This window comes from Oncorhynchus mykiss, chromosome 30, assembly GCF_013265735.2.
Source record: "Oncorhynchus mykiss isolate Arlee chromosome 30, USDA_OmykA_1.1, whole genome shotgun sequence".
NCBI classification, from domain to species: Eukaryota; Metazoa; Chordata; class Actinopteri; order Salmoniformes; family Salmonidae; genus Oncorhynchus; species Oncorhynchus mykiss.
In genome coordinates this window covers 23111427-23130198 of record NC_050570.1, presented here as the reverse complement: position 1 = coordinate 23130198, position 18772 = coordinate 23111427, and the positions used below count along the sequence as shown (strand labels likewise).

Below are 18772 nucleotides of genomic sequence, written 5' to 3'. Positions count from 1 at the left end.
AGTACTACCATTTCTAGCAAGGGAATCAATGTGTATAACGATCTTATGTAAAGGTTCACTTAATTAAGCATTCCTTTCCTCTCCCGTGGCTCCCTCTCTCTCTTTCTCTGCAGAGGTAGCAGAGGAGCTGTGTAAGACTGCCGCCTCTGGCCATTCCCCGTCACCACACCCCTTCAGCCACGACATGCCACTGCTGCCCTCGAAATCGCGCACTCTCAAGATGCACGCAGAGAACAAGGAGAACATCGAGGGGGGTTTGGATGGCAGGCAGGAGCCCAGCACACACGGCCCCTCAGGTACCCGCCTTGCCCGCCTCCATGCCCGCAGGCTGAGGAGAATGGCTGCTGTGTACCTGGCAGACTGAACATCACTGGATCACCTTACCCATCCCCTAAACGCACCATCTTATCTCTGTGTCATTACACAATCACAACACACCTCTAGCGTCATATATAGAGCTTTCCCTCATAATTTATAAAGAATTACTGTAATGTCACTTATCTAGCCTCATGGATAATATGCAGTGGGGACTGTTGCCATATCCAACCACAACACTTAAAGGTCCAATGCAAATCATTTCTGGGTAAAAAGTAAGTACCTTACTGTGAAAAAAATGGTCAAAAGGATACAAAAATAGCTTCTTAGCAAAGAGCAATTTCTCAAGCAACAATTTTGTTAGGATTGTCTGGGAGTGGTCTGAGTGGGGAGGGGAAAACTAGCTGTTATTGTCAGAGTATTATTCAGCACTCAGAGTGGAAATGTATATAAATCACAGCTAAATCATGTTTTTGACTGCACTGGGCCTTTAAAGCGTTGCCTTTGGCCAAATACCAGATGCAGGGTTTAGATGAAATGCATTCTCAATCTTCTCCCATATATAATTCACTATTGGAGGATCTGCATGACATTATAAACCACATCTCCATCAAATCTTCATCCCTGACATGATTAGACAAGGCTGGGTTGTACTCCTCTGTGTTCATGTTTGTCACTTATCTTTCATTTATATTATAATGATTGAGGGTATTGAATTCTAATCCTCTCCCTGTTGCATCTTTCACACACAACTCACATATAACACCTACAACTCTAACAATCACCAAGAATGACTGCATATGTACCAATACCTGAATTAAAATTGGCTGACCCACAAGTTATTTGTATGGTTTTTGAAATGTTGTCTGTCTTGTTTTATGTGCAATCAAGTGACAATAAAGTGTTTTATTGCATGTTGTGTTCATGTTGAAAAACCTAATGCAATCTATGTTCCCGTCAGTCCTTATACTCTCACTCCTTTCTCACACCATTTAATCCTCCCCATGATACTTCTCCACTACCAGTATGATTGATCAGTGAACACACAATAGCAAACACTGCATAGTTTCAAGTTGTATTACTCGTATGTATGGGACACCGTCCAATGAAATGCTTAATTGCATATTTCCTTCTCGACAATGCGTCCCTAAGATAAGTCTGGGATGAGGAAGCTTGAGTGGTGGTGACACACGGGAGGTGACTTCCTGTCATGCTGACAACGCTGCGTGGCTCACTGTGGCGCTCATCTATTACACGTATAGAGCAACTTGACATCCCTAGTACAACAAGGTGGCACCACAAAGTTATTGAAGCAGGAATGGCTCTGAAGAGAGAATATGCCTGTTGTCAAAGCAAATGGCAGCCAGCCTATGAGATTCGCCGGTTGGCGCTAATGCAGATTGATGTTGAATAATGGTGTTTTAGTGTTGATAAGAGACCACCGCTCTGGTACCTATTTTTAATTCCATATCCTCTGTTCTCTGCAGGTCTGGCAGCCACTCTGCTGGCAGGGGATGGCCGGTCAGGCAGCTCTCCTGCTCTGCCTCGGAAACAGAGGGACAAATCCCCCAGCAGCCTATTGGAGGACTCCCAGGAGACCATGTTCACACGGGACCGCAAGGCTGGCTTCTTCAGCTCCTTCATGAAGAAGAAGTCTCCTTCATCCCAGCTGCAGCAGAGCCTGCCCATGCCGCCCAAGAGGAGCAGCTCGTTCCGAGAGATGGAGACCCAGCCTCACAAGAAATACGAGCCCACGGTTGGCTTCAGCGCCCCTCCTCCTCCCCTTCCCCAGGCGGACGGCCTGGGCTTCTCACCGTCCCATGGAGAGGGGAACCACGTCCAGTCACGCTGCTGTGGGGCCGCTTTTGGACAAAAGTCCTCTGCCAACCACACCTCTGGGGTCCCACCCTTGCAGGTGGGCAGTAGTAGTAGTAGTAGCAGCAGCTGGGCAGGCCTGGCAGGTTTCTTCACTCCTCGCCTCATCAAAAAGACCTTAGGGCTACGGACTGGCAAGTCCACTGGGACCGAAGAGGGGGGTGGGGGGACCAAACCATTCCCCAGGTCCAACTCCACCTCCTCCATGACTGCAGGGCTTCCTGACCTGGAGAGGATGGCTCTGACTTTACCCAGAAACCGCAGTAAACCTCCTCTAGAGCGCACTGCCTCCACCACCTCGCAGCCTGAGAATGGGGCAGCACACACCTCTGAGACCCTTCTTCGTAAGATGGATGAGGGCACAGCTCAGATCAGGGACCGGCCTAAAGCCAAGCTGCTTCCCCGAGGGGTGGGGGGGTGCTCTGGGGGGGTGAGGGCACCTGGGGTTGGGAGTGAGGCTGATTTGGATTGTCACTCTGGGGCTCTACGGTGTAGGGAGGGTCAGGAGGCAGGAGGACAGGACCGACAGGGATGGACGTCCCCCTCCAAAACAGTGGGATCAGGCCCGTCGGCGGCTCCACACAACCACAAGGTTCCCGTGCTGATCTCGCCTACACTCAAGCATAGCCCAGCCGATGTGCACCTGGTGGGGATGGACTCTCAGGGGAACCGCTTCAAACTGCTATCGGAGCACCAGGCGGACCGGGACCGACCACGACTGGTCAAACCCAAATGTGCTCCCCCTCCCCCTCCAACCCTGCGCCTCATTGGGCACTCCTACAGCGGGGATGGGGAGGAGCAGGTCGTAGGGACTGTGGAGGTCAACGGTGATGGGGTGAAAAGGCCGGGACGAGCAAGGGAAGTGGGACCCGGGAGACCATCAGTGCCACCACCACAAGTGCCTCCACCAACCTCCTTTTCCTCTGCCAACAACACTAACACTACTCCCACTAAGATGGCCAACGGCGCCACAAGCACTGCTTCTTCCACAGCCCCCTCTGGTGGCTCTAAGCCTCTGCGTCGGACTCGACAGCAGGCTGAGAGGGTTCAACCGGAGAAGATCAGTAAGGAGGCTTTGCTGGAGTGTGCTGAGTGCCTGAGAGGTGCCCTCCACAGCAGCCCTGAGCCCTCCTCCAGCAGCCAGGTCTTAGATGCTGGCCACCAGCTGCTAGACTACTGCTCAGGCTACGTGGACTGCATCCCACAGATGCGGAACAAGTTTGCCTTCCGGGAGGCCGTGGGCAAATTAGAGCTGAGTCTGCAGGAGCTTCGGGCATCGTCCTCCTCTGGAATTGGAGGGGCATTTAGTGGCCCAGGACCTAGCCCTGCTCTGGACAACTTACACATCTGCATCAAAGAAATCAGTGATGTGGTTCAGAGGTAGCCATCGGACCTGTCAAACATTTCTTTGTATTCCCTTTTTTATGTTTCTGGTTGTATTAACATTTTGGGGACGGAGAACAATCTCAGAAGTACCTCAGAAAATCACTAAATTGGATCTCTTATTGTTTACAGTTGACTCTTTCTCAAAAATGCCAGGGGAGAACACTGTTCTAACCTTTTGTACATTAACATTGTTGATACCAAACTAGATATGGTTCAATGTACACCAAGTAACTGTTTTGCCCCAAGTTCAAACTTTTCCAACTGGTTTTAAGGCCTTTCTTTTAATCGAATGTGGAGTATATCAGCTATGTATTCAGTCCCAGAGTGTTGGTAAAGAACAGTCAGTTTGCGTATGTGTCATAGTCATCATAGCCAAGAAAAAGTGGAGAATAATTATGGCTGAGTTACTATCTTTGATTTATGATCCTGGCAACTATGAGTTCCTGTGACGGGAAGTCACTGTTCAAAACTATTGTCACCTGGAAAATGAAAGTGTGTTCCACTTAATCAGGTCTACCCTCTGCCATTTGATTTGGTTTGAGTATTTCAGGAAAATGCTCACTTAAAATCGGAATGGAAAATGTAAGCATTTTAATATTTATGTCCAAATTCCCTTGCACATGTATTTAAATGTTCGGAGCTAATGAGAAGTGAGGAAAGCGCAAGGTAACACATGGGAAGGTGGTTTGGGGCAGTATTCCCTGTGGCCCTTTCCCTCAGTGCCTATAGATTGTTAAATAATTAAAAATCTGTGAACACAGCCACTCCCTGACAAAATACTAATCTCAACGCAAACTGCGTTATGTCTCCAGAAAATGAGTGATTTATTTGTACATTTTTTGGTTTTAACTTTAGAATGTCTTTATGTATGAACTTGAATTTAAATTAATTATTGTTTTTTATGAAAAGCACAGACCTATTTTAAAAACGTTATATCCAGGAAACGGTCACTTTTGCTTGGATAAGTATTTGACTATGAAAATAAACATTCGTAGGAAGTTTATTGCAGGACTGAGGCCCCCAACCCCATCTGAACATCTGCAAATTAGGTGTTTAATCTGTCAAAGTTCTCTGGTCATTTCAATACCAACATCGGTGTTCTGTTTTCGATGAGCATAAATGAGTGAAGATGACTAATATCCCTTTTAGATGCTTTTTGATCATCTCTAAGCAAACATTTCCATTTCATATTGTTGAAGTCATTTCATCCTGTTTGTTGTATTGTGCAGAAATAGCAAGTATCACCCGTGCCTGCAATCCTTTCTCTATAATAATTTGGCTAATGAATCAAGCAATCAAAACAAAAAAAGCTTGTTTATAATAGTGTCCCTCGACTGAAAATTCCCCTAATGCCCACTTGAGATGTTGGAACCCTTGGTGTACACTGGATAAAGCCTATGAAGTAGTAGACATTGATTGCTATATTGCATTTCGTCTTAGTATAAACTCAAATAGTACCGTTTATGACACCCAATATTTTTCACAGTTCATTCCATGTCTGTTTTGGGGTACACCACCTATTTAATCCAGCAGATGAGCTTCAGTGTCTCTCTGTTCATTCAAAGGTCGTCTTGACTAATAGGATGTCATGAAACTAATTGTTTCTTTACACTGTGAGGTTCCAAATTAAATAATGAGGTATTTGTTTTTATTTTCTTGCTACTGGATACAGCAGTGTTTTTCCAATTATTCATGGTGCCTTTTGTGAAATATATTGTATGTATTGTGCACTACTAAGTCAAGAAATGGATATACAGAGATGTGTAATTGTAAATATCTTGTGCTTTGGTCTTCAGATGACACATTTCGCCATGAGATTGTGGCCAAGTATAAATATAACTACAACATACATTTATATTACTGGGAGTAAATTTAAGACTCAAACTTGAAAATAAAATGTGCAATTTGTCTCCTATATTATAATAGATGGACTGATGGTCAAATACAGCTTGTTCTTGGTCTGATTGATAGTGGTCCATACTTGTGATCCCACATAATTCTGTCTCTGACAGTTGCACAATAAGTGTTTAATTTCCAACAAACTACACAAACATGAGTCTCTCTGGTGCACTTCCCCAAAGCTGCTCTGTAGTATTAAGGATCTGAACTATTAAACTCTCTGCATCCTCCACTTGCTGTCTGTGAAATTCTTAATGACTGATTACCAATTTGGCCTTCCATTATTTTGCCTTTCACCCTTGCTTATTTATGCTTCAATCATCTTTGTTCTGCTTTACTGCCAAACTGTACTAGAGACGAGTATCCCATAGACTTGTGATTATCTCAAATTTATTGTTGGATTAAGAGTGTAATGAACAAGGCTTGTCACGCTAGGAAAATTAGTTTGCAATGATTGCAATTTTGCAAAAAAATTATTTCATTTTGTTTTAAATGCTCTTCAATTAATTTCTGCCCAGTTTGTCTTTATGATCAAGCTGTATGTCCTTTATTTATTGTTGTTGTATTTATTTTGTAAATAATGTTTTGGATCCTGCAACTTATCTGTTTGATCTGGACAGTGCTGAAGAAATTGTATTTGCACATCGTATACCAAAGGCCACTTCCTCTTCAGTTCTATGAGTGCAATGAGAATGGAATACACTTCATTTTGAAAATGTGAATTTAACAGGGATAAAAATGGCAGAGGTTAATATTAACTTTTTGTTTTTGATTTAAAGCTCACATAGTATATAACTGTGAAGTTCTCCCTAGCAGTGTTAAATTTGATGTAAATAAAACGTTGAACATTTCTAAGGTCCATTTATCTTTTTGATTTGGGGAAATTCTAAAGATAAATCAAGAGCGCAACCTCAAGTCACCAGCTCAAACCTTGCCTTGTGTTAATCAGATTAAATAAATCGAATTGACCTGTGATTCCTTTACTGTAAATAGAATGTAATTGATGGGAGGAAAATAATGATATTGATTGAAACACGATGATAGCCTAGGGGCAGTTGCATAATTTTGTGACGTGATACAAACCTTTCTTAATTTAAGACATCCTGACCCAGGCATTAGATTACATCACATCTGCTCCTGGAACTGTCATCTGAAATGTTTTAATGCAACCTTCATCCTTTACATTTTTTTATTTAATTTAACCTTTATTTGATTAGGCAAGTCAGTTAAGAACAAATTCTTATTTATAATGACAGCCTACATATCTTTCTAATTTTGCTTCAATAAACAGTGTATTATGCTATCACTAATCATCTTACTGGAGGAAGGGTGTCTGTTTTGAGTATTTAAACATGGCCATTTAACTCAAAGGCATACAACAGATGTGTTCTGAACCGGGATACTACATGCTAAATACTTGCAAACTATGTGAGTATGAACTTTATACTAATCTTAAATATTTCAAAAATACTACTGTATTTGGTGTAGTTAAAAAAAAAAATGTAAACTCTGTTAGCCCCATTCATTTTGCGAACGTGTTCATCTGGAATATAAAATACAATCTGGAAAGATTTTAAAATGATGAACAGATACTGATCAAATTTTCCAGCAACTGTATTATGACATCTTGTTTCTTCAAGCATGCTACCCCATATACTTAATGCTAGGGGCCCACGAGGCCATGCACATACTCATTATATGGTACTTACTAAATAGTATGAGAGCTCTGCCATTTTGAACATGTCCAATGTATTTGAAATCATAAGTGCACTGCAACCTGGCATAATGGCCCAAAATAAGATAGGCCTATAGTGTCATAACCATGTGCACCTATGGAACAACAAATGAGAAAGCAAAAGTATAACTTCAAATGTTTGACAATCTGTCAGCTGTTAAGGATGCTGTCAAATCTTGCCATCCCGTGACGTATTTTTTCTCCATGCTGACTCCTCCCCTAGAATCTTGGCCAATTGTAAAGATGGCGTCCATCATGGAGGGACCGCTGAGCAAATGGACTAACGTCATGAAAGGTTGGCAGTATCGCTGGTTTGTTTTGGACTACAATGCGGGTTTACTGTCATACTACACGGTGCGTATTTTATTGTACTTCATAATGAATAAGCCGATAACCTCCCGGGTCCGTATTATTATTTGCTAAAGCCTGTCAAAACCGAGTAGGGACAGCGGCCTCCCTGTTGGTGCTTTCAAGACAACTGGGAACTCGGGGGGGGGGGGGCGAGGTCAAATCATGACGTCCGTGATCTTCAGGTCGGAACTGTAGGAAGATGCCCGAGTTTTCGACTTGGAATTCCGAGTTCGATGACGGTTCAAAACCATTTTTCTCATTCGGAACTCTTTTTTTCCAGAGGTTCCAGTTGTCTAGAACGCACTGAATTCGGAGTTTTCCGAGTTCCCAGTTGTTTTGAACGCGTGATGTGTGCCGGGAGTTGGGAATCTCAGCTGTCAGAAAAGGGCGAGGACTTTGCGGACATATCCGTTATTGACCAATCCTATCCATGCTGGAGGAGAAACTAGCAAATGAAATGCCAGCATTTTCTATACTTCCTGGAATGATGCGGCTGTGTTCTTTCCTCGTTGTTTCTCTTCAAAATGTTCTATCTATCTAGGTAGCTGTCTTTTTCATGTCCATGTTCTGCTGTCAGTTAGCGCTGTAGATTTTTTTCGAGACATTTAAAGCAACGTAGCAGGAACAATTATAACCTTGTATCCTTCCTTTGCTGACATGGTTATCTAGCTAACAAACGTTAGTCAGTTCATTGAGTTAACGTTAACTAGCTAGTCAAGGGAACGCATTTTTCCCCCTGCTTAGTCTGCCTGCGTAACAAGAATGTATAGTAGACTTCACCGTTTTGGTTTGCTGTCACCAGAGGAAAATAGTTAATGTTTACAGACATAGAATCACGTTTTATTGGTCGCATACACACATTTTACTGATATTGTTGCAGATGCAGTGAAATGCGTGTTTTTAGCTCCCAACAGTGCAGTAATATTGAAAAATACAAAACAATACACAAATCCCCAAAATCAATAAATATCAGAGTAAACAATGCCATGTTATACAGTGCCATATGTTATATCAGTCAAAGTTTGGACACACCTACTAATTCCATGTTTTTTCTTTATTGTTACTATTTTCTACATTGTAGAATAATAGTGAAGACATCGAAACTATGAAATAACACATGGAATCATGTAGTAACCAAAAAAGTGTTAAACAAATCTAAATATATTTGAGATTCTTCAAAGTAGCCACCCTTTGCCTTGATGACAGCTTTGCACACTCTTGGCATTCTCTCAACCAGCTTCATGAGGGAGTCACCAGGAATTAATTTCAATTAACAGGTGTGCCTTGTTAATTTGTGTAATTTCTTTCCTTCTTAATGCATTTGAGCCAATCAGTTGTGTTGTGACAAGGTGGTGGTGGTGGGGGGGGGTATACAGAAGATAGCCCTATTTGGTAAAAGACCAAGTCCATATTATGGCAAGAACAGGTCAAATAAGCAAAGAGAAATGACAGTCCATCATCACTTTAAGACATGAAGGTCAGTGATCTGGAAAATTTCAAGTGCAGTTGCAAAAACCATCAAGCGCTATGATGAAACTGGCTCTCATGAGGACCGCCACAGGAATGGAAGACCCAGAGGATACGTTCATTATCGTTACCAGTTTCAGAAATTGCAGCCCAAATAAATGCTTCAGAGTACAAGTAACCGACACATCTCAACATCAACTGTTCAGAGGAGACTGAGTGAATCTGGCCTTCATGGTCAAATTGCTGCAAAGAAACCACTACTAAAGGACACCAATAAGAAGAGACTTGCTAGGACCAAGAAACACGAGCAATGTACATTAGACCGATGGAATTCTGTCCTTTGGTCTGATGAGTCCAAATTTAAAGATTTTTAGTTCCAACTGTTGTGTCTTAACCAGCATGTCTTCCACAGCATTCTGCAGTTATACGCCGTCCCTTCTGGTTTGGGCTTAGTGGGACTATCATTTGTTTTTCAACAGGACAATGACCCAACTCACCTCCAGGCTGCGTAAGGGCCATTCGACCAAGAAGAAGAGTGATGGAGTGCTGCATCAGATGACCTGGCCTCCACAATCACCCGACCTCAACCTAATTGAGAAGGTTTGGGAGGAGTTGGACCGCAGAGTGAAGGAAAAGCAGCCAACAAGTGCTCAGGAACTCCTTCAAGACTGTTGGAAAAGCATTCCAGGTGAAGCTGGTTGAGAGAATGCCAAGAGTGTGCAAAGCTGTCATCGAGGCAAAGGGTGGCTACTTTGAAGAATCTCAAAGATAAAATATATTTGGATTTGTTTAACACTTTTTTGGTTACTACATGATTCCTTATTTGTTATTTCATAGTTACGTCTTCACTATTATTCTACAATGTGGAAAATAGTACAAATGAAGAAAAACCCTTGAATGAGAAGCTGTGTCCAAACATTTGACTGGTACAGTATATAGACAGTATATGAATAGAAAAGTGTGTGCAGCAGTAGTTATATAGTATGTGGGTAAAACCGTATGTAAACATTTATTAAAGTGACCAGTGTTGAATGGTTAGCAGTCTCTAAAGTGCAGAGTAGAGTACCGGGTGGTAGTCGGCTAGTAACATTGCCACCCCTCTTGTTGTTGTTTTTTTTTTTAGCTACCTTGTATCATGGATTGCACCCTTCATAAAGCTACATAGCCCATCGAAGTTGGCGCTATTATTTATTTTTCCTTGGTGACAACCTAAAGCCATTTTGTTCTACTATTTTCAACAGCCTGACCCTGCCACTTTGATGGGTAAACCTAAGGGATGGGACAGGAGAAATGTCGCCACTGTCAAATTAATAGAGGATCCATACCAGAGGCGCGTTGGTTGGAAATTGTGGGCAGGTGATTATTCGCGCTGTGAGTTTCCTGCTGATGGTGGGCTCCCGCCTATCTATGTCACAATGGAACGCCAGACTATCGCTCCTCAACGTCTGTAGACTATGATTCATGCTTTAGGCATTATAACTAAGTCAAGAATCTTTGGTCATACACACTCAATGGCCAGTTTATGTACGCTACCCTGTTCATAAAAATGGTTAGCTCCTACAGACAGCGAGTCACATGGCCATGTCATGCTATATAAAGCAGGCATCGAGGCATTCAGTTGCTGCTCGATTAAACAGTAGAATGAGCAAAACGAGTGACCTAAGCGACTTTGAACGTGGTACCGTCGTTGGTGCCAGGCGCACCGGTTGCAGTATCTCAGAAACGGCTGGCCTCCTGGGCTTTTCAGGCACGACATTGTATAGGGCTCACCAAGAATGGTGCAACAAACAAAAAGCATCCAGTCAGCAGCAGTGCTGTGGGCAAAAACAGCTTGTTGATGAAAGAAGAAGAATGGCAAGAATCGTGCACGCTAATAGGTGGATCACAAACAGGAACATAACGGTGCAGTACAATGCACAACTCGTCAGTCCTTGTCACGGATGGGCTATTGCAGCAGAGGTCCACACTGCTTTCCACTTCTATAAGCTAAAAACAAGAAGAAGCGGCTCCAGTGGGCACGCAATCACCAGCATTGGACAATTGAAGAGTGGAAAAATGTTGTCTGGTCCTACGAATCCTGGTTCCTGTTGCATCATGCTGATTGATGGCAGTCAGGATTTGTAGTAAGCAGCATGAGTCCATAGCCCCATCCTGCCTTGTGTCAACGGTACAGGCTGGTGGAGTAATGGTGTGGAGAATGTTTTCCTGGCACGTTAGGTCCCTTGATACTAATTTAAGCAATGTTTCCATGCCCCAAAGAAGAATGCAGGCTGTTCTTTAAGCAAAGGGGGGTCCGACCCAGTACTAGATGGGTGTAGCTAATAAACTGGCCATTAGGTGTGTGTATACGACCATTGAACAGAAGGAAAATCATTAAAATAATATGCTCCACTGTGTCACATCAAACTATCTCACAGGTAGCCACAAATATGCCCCTTTTACAGTCATTCACAAAGACGGGAAGGTTTCACGATACAGATAAATCCAGTATCCCAATCGCATGAAAGTCTAACTACAGGTAACTGCCAAAATAAAGGAAACACAAACATTGCGTCTTGAAGGTTGAGTAAGTAAGAATTTTGTCCACAAATGTACCCACATTTCTATTAGGCCTATATGTACAGTGCCTTGCGAAAGTATTCGGCCCCCTTGAACTTTGCGACCTTTTGCCACATTTCAGGCTTCAAACATAAAGATATAAAACTGTATTTTTTTGTGAAGAATCAACAACAAGTGGGACACAATCATGAAGTGGAACGACATTTATTGGATATTTCAAACTTTTTTAACAAATCAAAAACTGAAAAATTGGGCGTGCAAAATTATTCAGCCCCTTTACTTTCAGTGCAGCAAACTCTCTCCAGAAGTTCAGTGAGGATCTCTGAATGATCCAATGTTGACCTAAATGACTAATGATGATAAATACAATCCACCTGTGTGTAATCAAGTCTTCTTATAAATGCACCTGCACTGTGATAGTCTCAGAGGTCCGTTAAAAGCGCAGAGAGCATCATGAAGAACAAGGAACACACCAGGCAGGTCCGAGATACTGTTGTGAAGAAGTTTAAAGCCGGATTTGGATACAAAAAGATTTCCCAAGCTTTAAACATCCCAAGGAGCACTGTGCAAGCGATAATATTGAAATGGAAGGAGTATCAGACCACTGCAAATCTACCAAGACCTGGCCGTCCCTCTAAACTTTCAGCTCATACAAGGAGAAGACTGATCAGAGATGCAGCCAAGAGGCCCATGATCACTCTGGATGAACAGCAGAGATCTACAGCTGAGGTGGGAGACTCTGTCCATAGGACAACAGTTGTATATTGCACAAATCTGGCCTTTATGGAAGAGTGGCAAGAAGAAAGCCATTTCTTAAAGATATCCATACAAAGTGTCGTTTAAAGTTTGCCACAAGCCACCTGGGAGACACACCAAACATGTGGAAGAAGGTGCTCTGGTCAGATGAAACCAAAATTGAACTTTTTGGCAACAATGCAAAACGTTATGTTTGGCGTAAAAGCAACACAGCTGAACACACCATCCCCACTGTCAAACATGGTGGTGGCAGCATCATGGTTTGGGCCTGCTTTTCTTCAGCAGGGACAGGGAAGATGGTTAAAATTGATGGGAAGATGGATGGAGCCAAATACAGGACCATTCTGGAAGAAAACCTGATGGAGTCTGCAAAAGACCTGAGACTGGGATGGAGATTTGTCTTCCAACAAGACAATGATCCAAAACATAAAGCAAAATCTACAATGGAATGGTTCAAAAATAAACATATCCAGGTGTTAGAATGGCCAAGTCAAAGTCCAGACCTGAATCCAATCGAGAATCTGTGGAAAGAACTGAAAACTGCTGTTCACAAATGCTCTCCATCCAACCTCACTGAGCTCGAGCTGTTTTGCAAGGTGGAATGGGACAAAATTTCAGTCTCTCGATGTGCAAAAATGATAGAGACATACCCCAAGCGACTTACAGCTGTAATCGCAGCAAAAGGTGGCGCTACAAAGTATTAACTTAAGGAGGCTGAATAATTTTGCACGCCCAATTTTTCAGTTTTTTATTTGTTAAAAATGTTTGAAATATCCAATAAATGTCGTTCCACTTCATGATTGTGTCCCACTTGTTGTTGATTCTTCACATAAAAATACAGTTTTATATATTTATGTTTGAAGCCTGAAATGTGGCAAAAGGTCGCAAAGTTCAAGGGGGCCGAATACTTTCGCAAGGCACTGTAAATAGTTTATAATTAGTCAATGCCATAATGTAGTTATTTTGTTAAATACTTCTCCCTATTAGTTTAAATATGTTTTTTTCCAAAGCTATATTTAGCTGTTGCGCTAGCTGTTCTGTTGAAACAGATTCTCAAATCATGGGGATTTGTCGCGCTATACAGAAGATGCAGGTGTTGCTAGGCAACCCCCTGACTTGCCGGGGCAAGCCTGTGCCCTCTGTGGCAAAAGCCAGTGTGAGAAACGGGCTAACAAAGGTTTGTGCTTTGAAACAAAATAAATACTGCACTCTGACCTACAAAACTTATTTGCTAGGTTCTTGATCGTGTTGTTAGACAAAGCAAGGAAAGAGAACTTCAAAACATGATGTAGTTGTATCTGAATTTGCAGCCGTTGTTAGTAAATAATGAATCTGCTTGCTTCTGATGTGACTGGGCCACAACATGCCACCAGAACAGCTTCAATGCGCCTTGGTTTAGATGCGACACCATTCTTCCACGATAAATTCCATAATTTGGTAATAGACTGTTCCCTCTACTACCGCACGGCAAGCGGTACCGACGCACCAAGACTGGAACCAACAAGACTCTGAACAGCTTCCCCCTCCAAGCCATAAGAAAATAGTTATACCGGGAAGCTTTTGGTTAACTATTTAACTACCTGCATTTACCCTTTTTGCTCTAACTATTTTGACTGATCACATACGCTGCTGGTACCCAATGTATATAGCCAAGTTATCTTCATTTAATTTTTTTTTTTTTTTTACCTTTATTTAACTAGGCAAGTCAGTTAAGAACAAATTTTTATTTTCAATGACGACCTAGGAACAGTGGGTTAACTGCCTGTTCAGGGGCAGAACGACAGTTCATTGTGTTTATTTTTCGTGTTATTTTCTATTAATCTTTTTTTCTTTCTGCATTGTCGGGAAGGGCAGTAAGTAAGCGTTTCACCGTTAGGCTACACCTGTTGTTTATGAAGCATAGGACATTCAATTTTATTTAGATTTTTGTTGATGGTGGTGGAAAACGTTGTCTCACGCGCCGCTCCAGAATCTCCCATAAGTGTTTAATTGGGTTGAGATCTGGTGACTGAGGGGCATACACACACACCCTATAAACCCCATGTGCTCCTTTGAGACCCCTCTTTCAAAGTCACCGAAATCTCTTCTAGTCATGGTTGACTAAATAATGGGCAACTGGCCATTTTTATGAACTGAAAATAAATGTAAATGCAACATGCAACAATTTCAAATACTTTCCTGAGTTACAGTAACATCTATAAAATGCAATTGTGTTTGTTGTCCATAGTTTATGCCTGCCCATACCATAACCCCACTGACACCACGGTGCACCCTGTTTGCAACATTGACATCAGCAAACTGCTCGCCCACATAACAGTGGTGAGGCCGGTTGGACGTATTTCCAAGTCCTCTAAAATGACGTTGTAGTTGGCTTATGGTAGGGAAATTAACGTTCAATTCTCTGGCAACGGCTCTGGTGGACATTCCTGCAGTCAGCATGCCAATTGCACACTCCCTCAACTTGAGACATCTGTGGCAGTGTTGTGTGACAACTGCACATTTTAGTGGCATTTTATTGTCCCCCGCACAAGGTGCACCTGTGTAATGATCGTGCTGCTTAAACAGCTTCTTGATATGCCACACCTGTCAGGTGGATGGATTGTCTTGGCAAAGGAGAAATGCACACTTATAGGGATGTTAACACGTGTGTGTGTGCGCACAGAATTTGAGAGAAATAAGCTTTCTGTGCGTATAGAACATTTCTGGGATCTTTTATTTTAGCTCATGAAACATGGGACCAACACTTTACATGTTGTATTTATATTTTTGTTCAGTGTTCATGACCCTAAGCATGATGGGATGTTTTAATTTCTTAACTCAGGAACCACAATTGTGTGGAAGCGCCTGCTTTCAATATATTTTATCCTTCATAATGAAGTGTTTTCTTTATTTTGGGAGTTAGCTGTATCTGCTGGTACTGAACAAATTCAATGTGACCCTACACTGAACAACAGTAGTAGGGGCACTTTTGGTTACAGTGTATGTAATTTATCATTTGGCTTGACAATGGACTTGGCAAGAGCACAAACAGATCTGGGACCAGTCTCAAACTGCGGCTGTGTCATACTTGCAGATGAGATGCTATACTAGAGCACTCACAACTGTCTTGCAGGGATTTTTACCAGAGAATCTTAGCTTGCTATCTACATGTATGATGTTCCAGGAACTTTTCACTGGTGAACTTGATAATGAGTAAACTTAGAGTGGAAATGTGTGTGAACGGAGTTTGCAGGGGGGGGGTGTGTGATTGAAACCTATTTTGTTCTTGTTCATTTTCAGTCCAAGGACAAGATGATGCGTGGCTCTAGAAGAGGATGTGTGCGTCTCCGGGTAAGGAACTGGTTTGGGTTGTTGATCATGCTCATTAGCCTATGTGCTAAGAGGGACAATTTGCACCTGCTGAACAAGTAGATATTTTCCTATCTAGCCTAATACTGTTCTGTTGTAGTTCTTTGGCTATACAATACAAGGCTATTTAATATCAGCACTTTCCAGAAGTTTGTGAAACTATTGCCACTAGATGGCAGCATTTGATTTATTACTTATACCTGCAATAGATACTAACAAAATAGGATTTTTTGTTTCCTAAAATGGATCCTAGCTGGCCCATTGACTTGCCCTTTTGTTTTTTCTATCCTCAAGGAACTAACTATACATAATTTAGTAGCATAGCATTCAGAGATCTACTTTGAACTTCAGCTCAAACAGAGGTTTTACTTTTTAAACAAATAGTTTTATATATTGGAATGCCTTGGGGGAAACAACCTGTTTTGGTATATTTTTTTTAATCAAGACTAGATGAAGTAGGATTTGAATTCTTTATTCTAATACTTTTATGAGTAGAGGTGAGAATTGGGCAAACATACCATCTTGAATTCAGTACCCACAATTGAAGAACACATACGTTTTGAATAGCCCATTTTTTAGGGTAAGAGTGCAACGTGTGAGTATCGTCATGTGCGTAGTTGTCTTTGTTTTGTTTTTTGAACTTAAGTTTTGGCAATCATTTGTGAAGGACAACTCACTGTCAGAATTTGTTTATTTTTGCCAAGAGACAATGTTCACATTTATGCAGAAATACCTTTCATAGACATCACACACTCTGCTGCAATTCACAGCTTTGAGAAAACAACAGTTGGATAGATTCTCAAGCTTGTGAAATTGATACCCCTCTTTCTTGTTGGTTGGTCAGATGATCAATAATGGAATTGTGAAAACAATATTTCTCATGACTTTCATCTGTTTTGTGCTGATTTTGAAGGTATTTGAGCATTCTCATGTTAGTGTTGTCATGTAAAGCGAACATATCTTACTCTCAGCAGCATTTTCCTAGATTCATATATGTGTACAAAGTCTGACTTTACGTAGAGTTTTGTGTGTTGTAATGTCTCTACTATTAAAAAGTGTCAAGCATAAAATTATTGACTTGCAGGCATAGATAGCCTGGTTGAATATGGAATTGTGCTATACATTGATTGATTACTAGCCTAGTTGAGTATATTTCCTCCTAGTACAAGCTTTAGACAGTTGGGACAGTACAGTGGATTTACTTTTGACGTGATGGAACTTTCTTCTTGTCCTCAGAAACACACAAGGGCTAAACGCACACCACATGTATAAACACCTAGGTTACATTATTTCTAGCCTAATTACACTCATGGCTAGTTGACCGCGCGTTCCTCATTTTGTACCAGTGCCTTTGTCTCTCTGTGTGAAGCCAGCTGCCAGGGCATTGTCTTTTAATGAGTCATCATATACTGTAGTGGTTCTCTGTGATAATGGACGCCTACACCTCACCCTCGGTACATGGAAAGTCTTAATGCATCTTTATGGGTAATTATATCAGAAATGTTTTACTTAATTTAATGAAAATATAAGCATATGCCTTTTTTTTCCCCCAAGGTTGGTTTTGACAAGCAAGCAGGTTTGAGATATACTGTTGCTAGGTGCCATGCCACAAACAGTTCTGCAGAGATTTTCTTTCCTTCCATGCAGCTGGTCCCCAATGTCTGTCTGTTCGATACCTGTTCCTGCATCTCTCCCTCCACCCAGGCACCCCCCCCTCTTTCCCTCATTCTCCCATGCCTCGGTGGGTTTTTGATAGTGAGCAGGAGAGGGGGATGGTGACGTCTCACTGCCTCCTCTTCCTTTTTGGTTTCCCAGGGAGCTGTAATAGGAATCGATGACGAGGACGACAGCACATTCACCATCACTGTGGACCAGAAGACTTTCCATTTTCAAGGTGAGTCTCTTTTTTTTTTTTTTCTCCTCCCCTCTCCCTCACCTCCCACTCTGCTGACTCCCATGTTGTTTGGAGTAAATCTGTCAATGCTGCATACGGCCGTCTGCTCGCGTGTAGGCTCTCTTTGTAGCTTTTTTTTTTTTTTTTTCTCTCTCTCTCTCTCTCATACGCTCTTTCCTGCCTTTTTTAAAAGGAGGATTATTATATCGGTGCGTCGTCTCTGTGGAACCTTCCTCTTTCATCAGCAGCATCTGGCAGCTTTGCAAAGTAGAAGTGAAATGGGTAGGGGCTAAAGCAAGATTTATTCCACACCAAGATTCTTCTGTAATGGAAAGAAGCGAAGGAGGCTCTTTTTTTAGGAAGATTACTTGCATTTTCTACCGCCTCTGGGAATAAAACGAATACTGCTGAGCTAAAAGCCGAGCTATCTGCACTGCCGCTCCCCACCCTGAACACCGCCACTTCACAGAGACAGGACTGGCCCCTCTCCCAGACACCCCTCACCCCACCCCTTTTCCCCGGACAGCAGCTACACCGTCCGTCCACCAAGCGGACCTCTCTCCTCCAGGTCTCTAACCTCCTCCACCTTGTCACAACCCCATCCTCACGCCCTCCCCCCCACCCACCCACAGCCACCACTACCGCCACCAGCACGTTATCCATGGGGGGCCCACCTCCACCTCCTCCATGCCATCTCCCATTGCTATGTTCCGAAACTGTATGCTGTGGTTCTACAAAAGGAAGGGTAAGGAGATGTATGCATGCTGGCCTCGGTTAGCAGGTCGAAGAGCATGATTCAGTGAAGCAGCGGTAGTAGCCGTTTCCTACGTATTTGTGTTGGTGGTTTTGTAGCTTACCGTTTTCTTTGATATACTGTGTTTTCTATAGCGGTTGTTTAACGTGGAAGACGTTTCATGAACTTTTAGAAAATATGTTTAAAAGGCTTGATGGTTTAAAGAAACAGTATTATGGAAGATTGTTTCTTAGAGGTGCATTGTCAGGTCATCTGTTTATTAAGACTGTCGGCTGAGGTCATAATTCTATGATATTGTTATGTCTGATTCAATTTGAAATTCATATGTCAAGTTGTTTGAGTTCTAATTCCTATTTCTATGGTCATAACTAAGCCAGTTTTCATTTTGTCTTTTGGTCTACTATTATGCGTATCTCCAAATGTCATCTGAGTT

The 18772-nt window shown here is 42.2% G+C and overlaps 2 protein-coding genes across 10 annotated transcripts in view; both read left to right on the top strand.

Annotated features, from left to right (window-relative positions):
* LOC110521572 (tyrosine-protein kinase ABL2) overlaps nt 1-6326 on the top strand; it is a 35301-nt gene extending 28975 nt beyond the window's left edge. For 3 of the 4 annotated variants that reach the window (XM_021599205.2, XM_021599207.2, XM_021599206.2), the window contains exons 9-10: nt 114-296; nt 1803-6326. In XM_021599205.2, the coding sequence (XP_021454880.2) occupies nt 114-296; nt 1803-3574 (1955 nt within the window). In that variant the 3' untranslated portion in view covers nt 3575-6326. Of the gene's footprint in view, nt 1-113; nt 1256-1802 lie in introns of those variants that run through there. The other variant, XM_036968576.1, reaches the window with a different exon arrangement.
* Nucleotides 6327-7411: 1085 nt separating this feature from the next.
* LOC110521570 (oxysterol-binding protein-related protein 9) overlaps nt 7412-18772 on the top strand; it is a 35075-nt gene continuing 23714 nt past the window's right edge. For 2 of the 6 annotated variants that reach the window (XM_021599201.2, XM_021599200.2), the window contains exons 1-3: nt 7412-7564; nt 15623-15673; nt 17507-17585. In XM_021599201.2, the coding sequence (XP_021454876.2) occupies nt 7415-7564; nt 15623-15673; nt 17507-17585 (280 nt within the window). In that variant the 5' untranslated portion in view covers nt 7412-7414. Of the gene's footprint in view, nt 7565-10289; nt 10385-15004; nt 15029-15622; nt 15674-17506; nt 17586-18772 lie in introns of those variants that run through there. The other 4 variants (XM_036968409.1, XM_036968410.1, XM_021599202.2 and 1 more) reach the window with 4 other exon arrangements.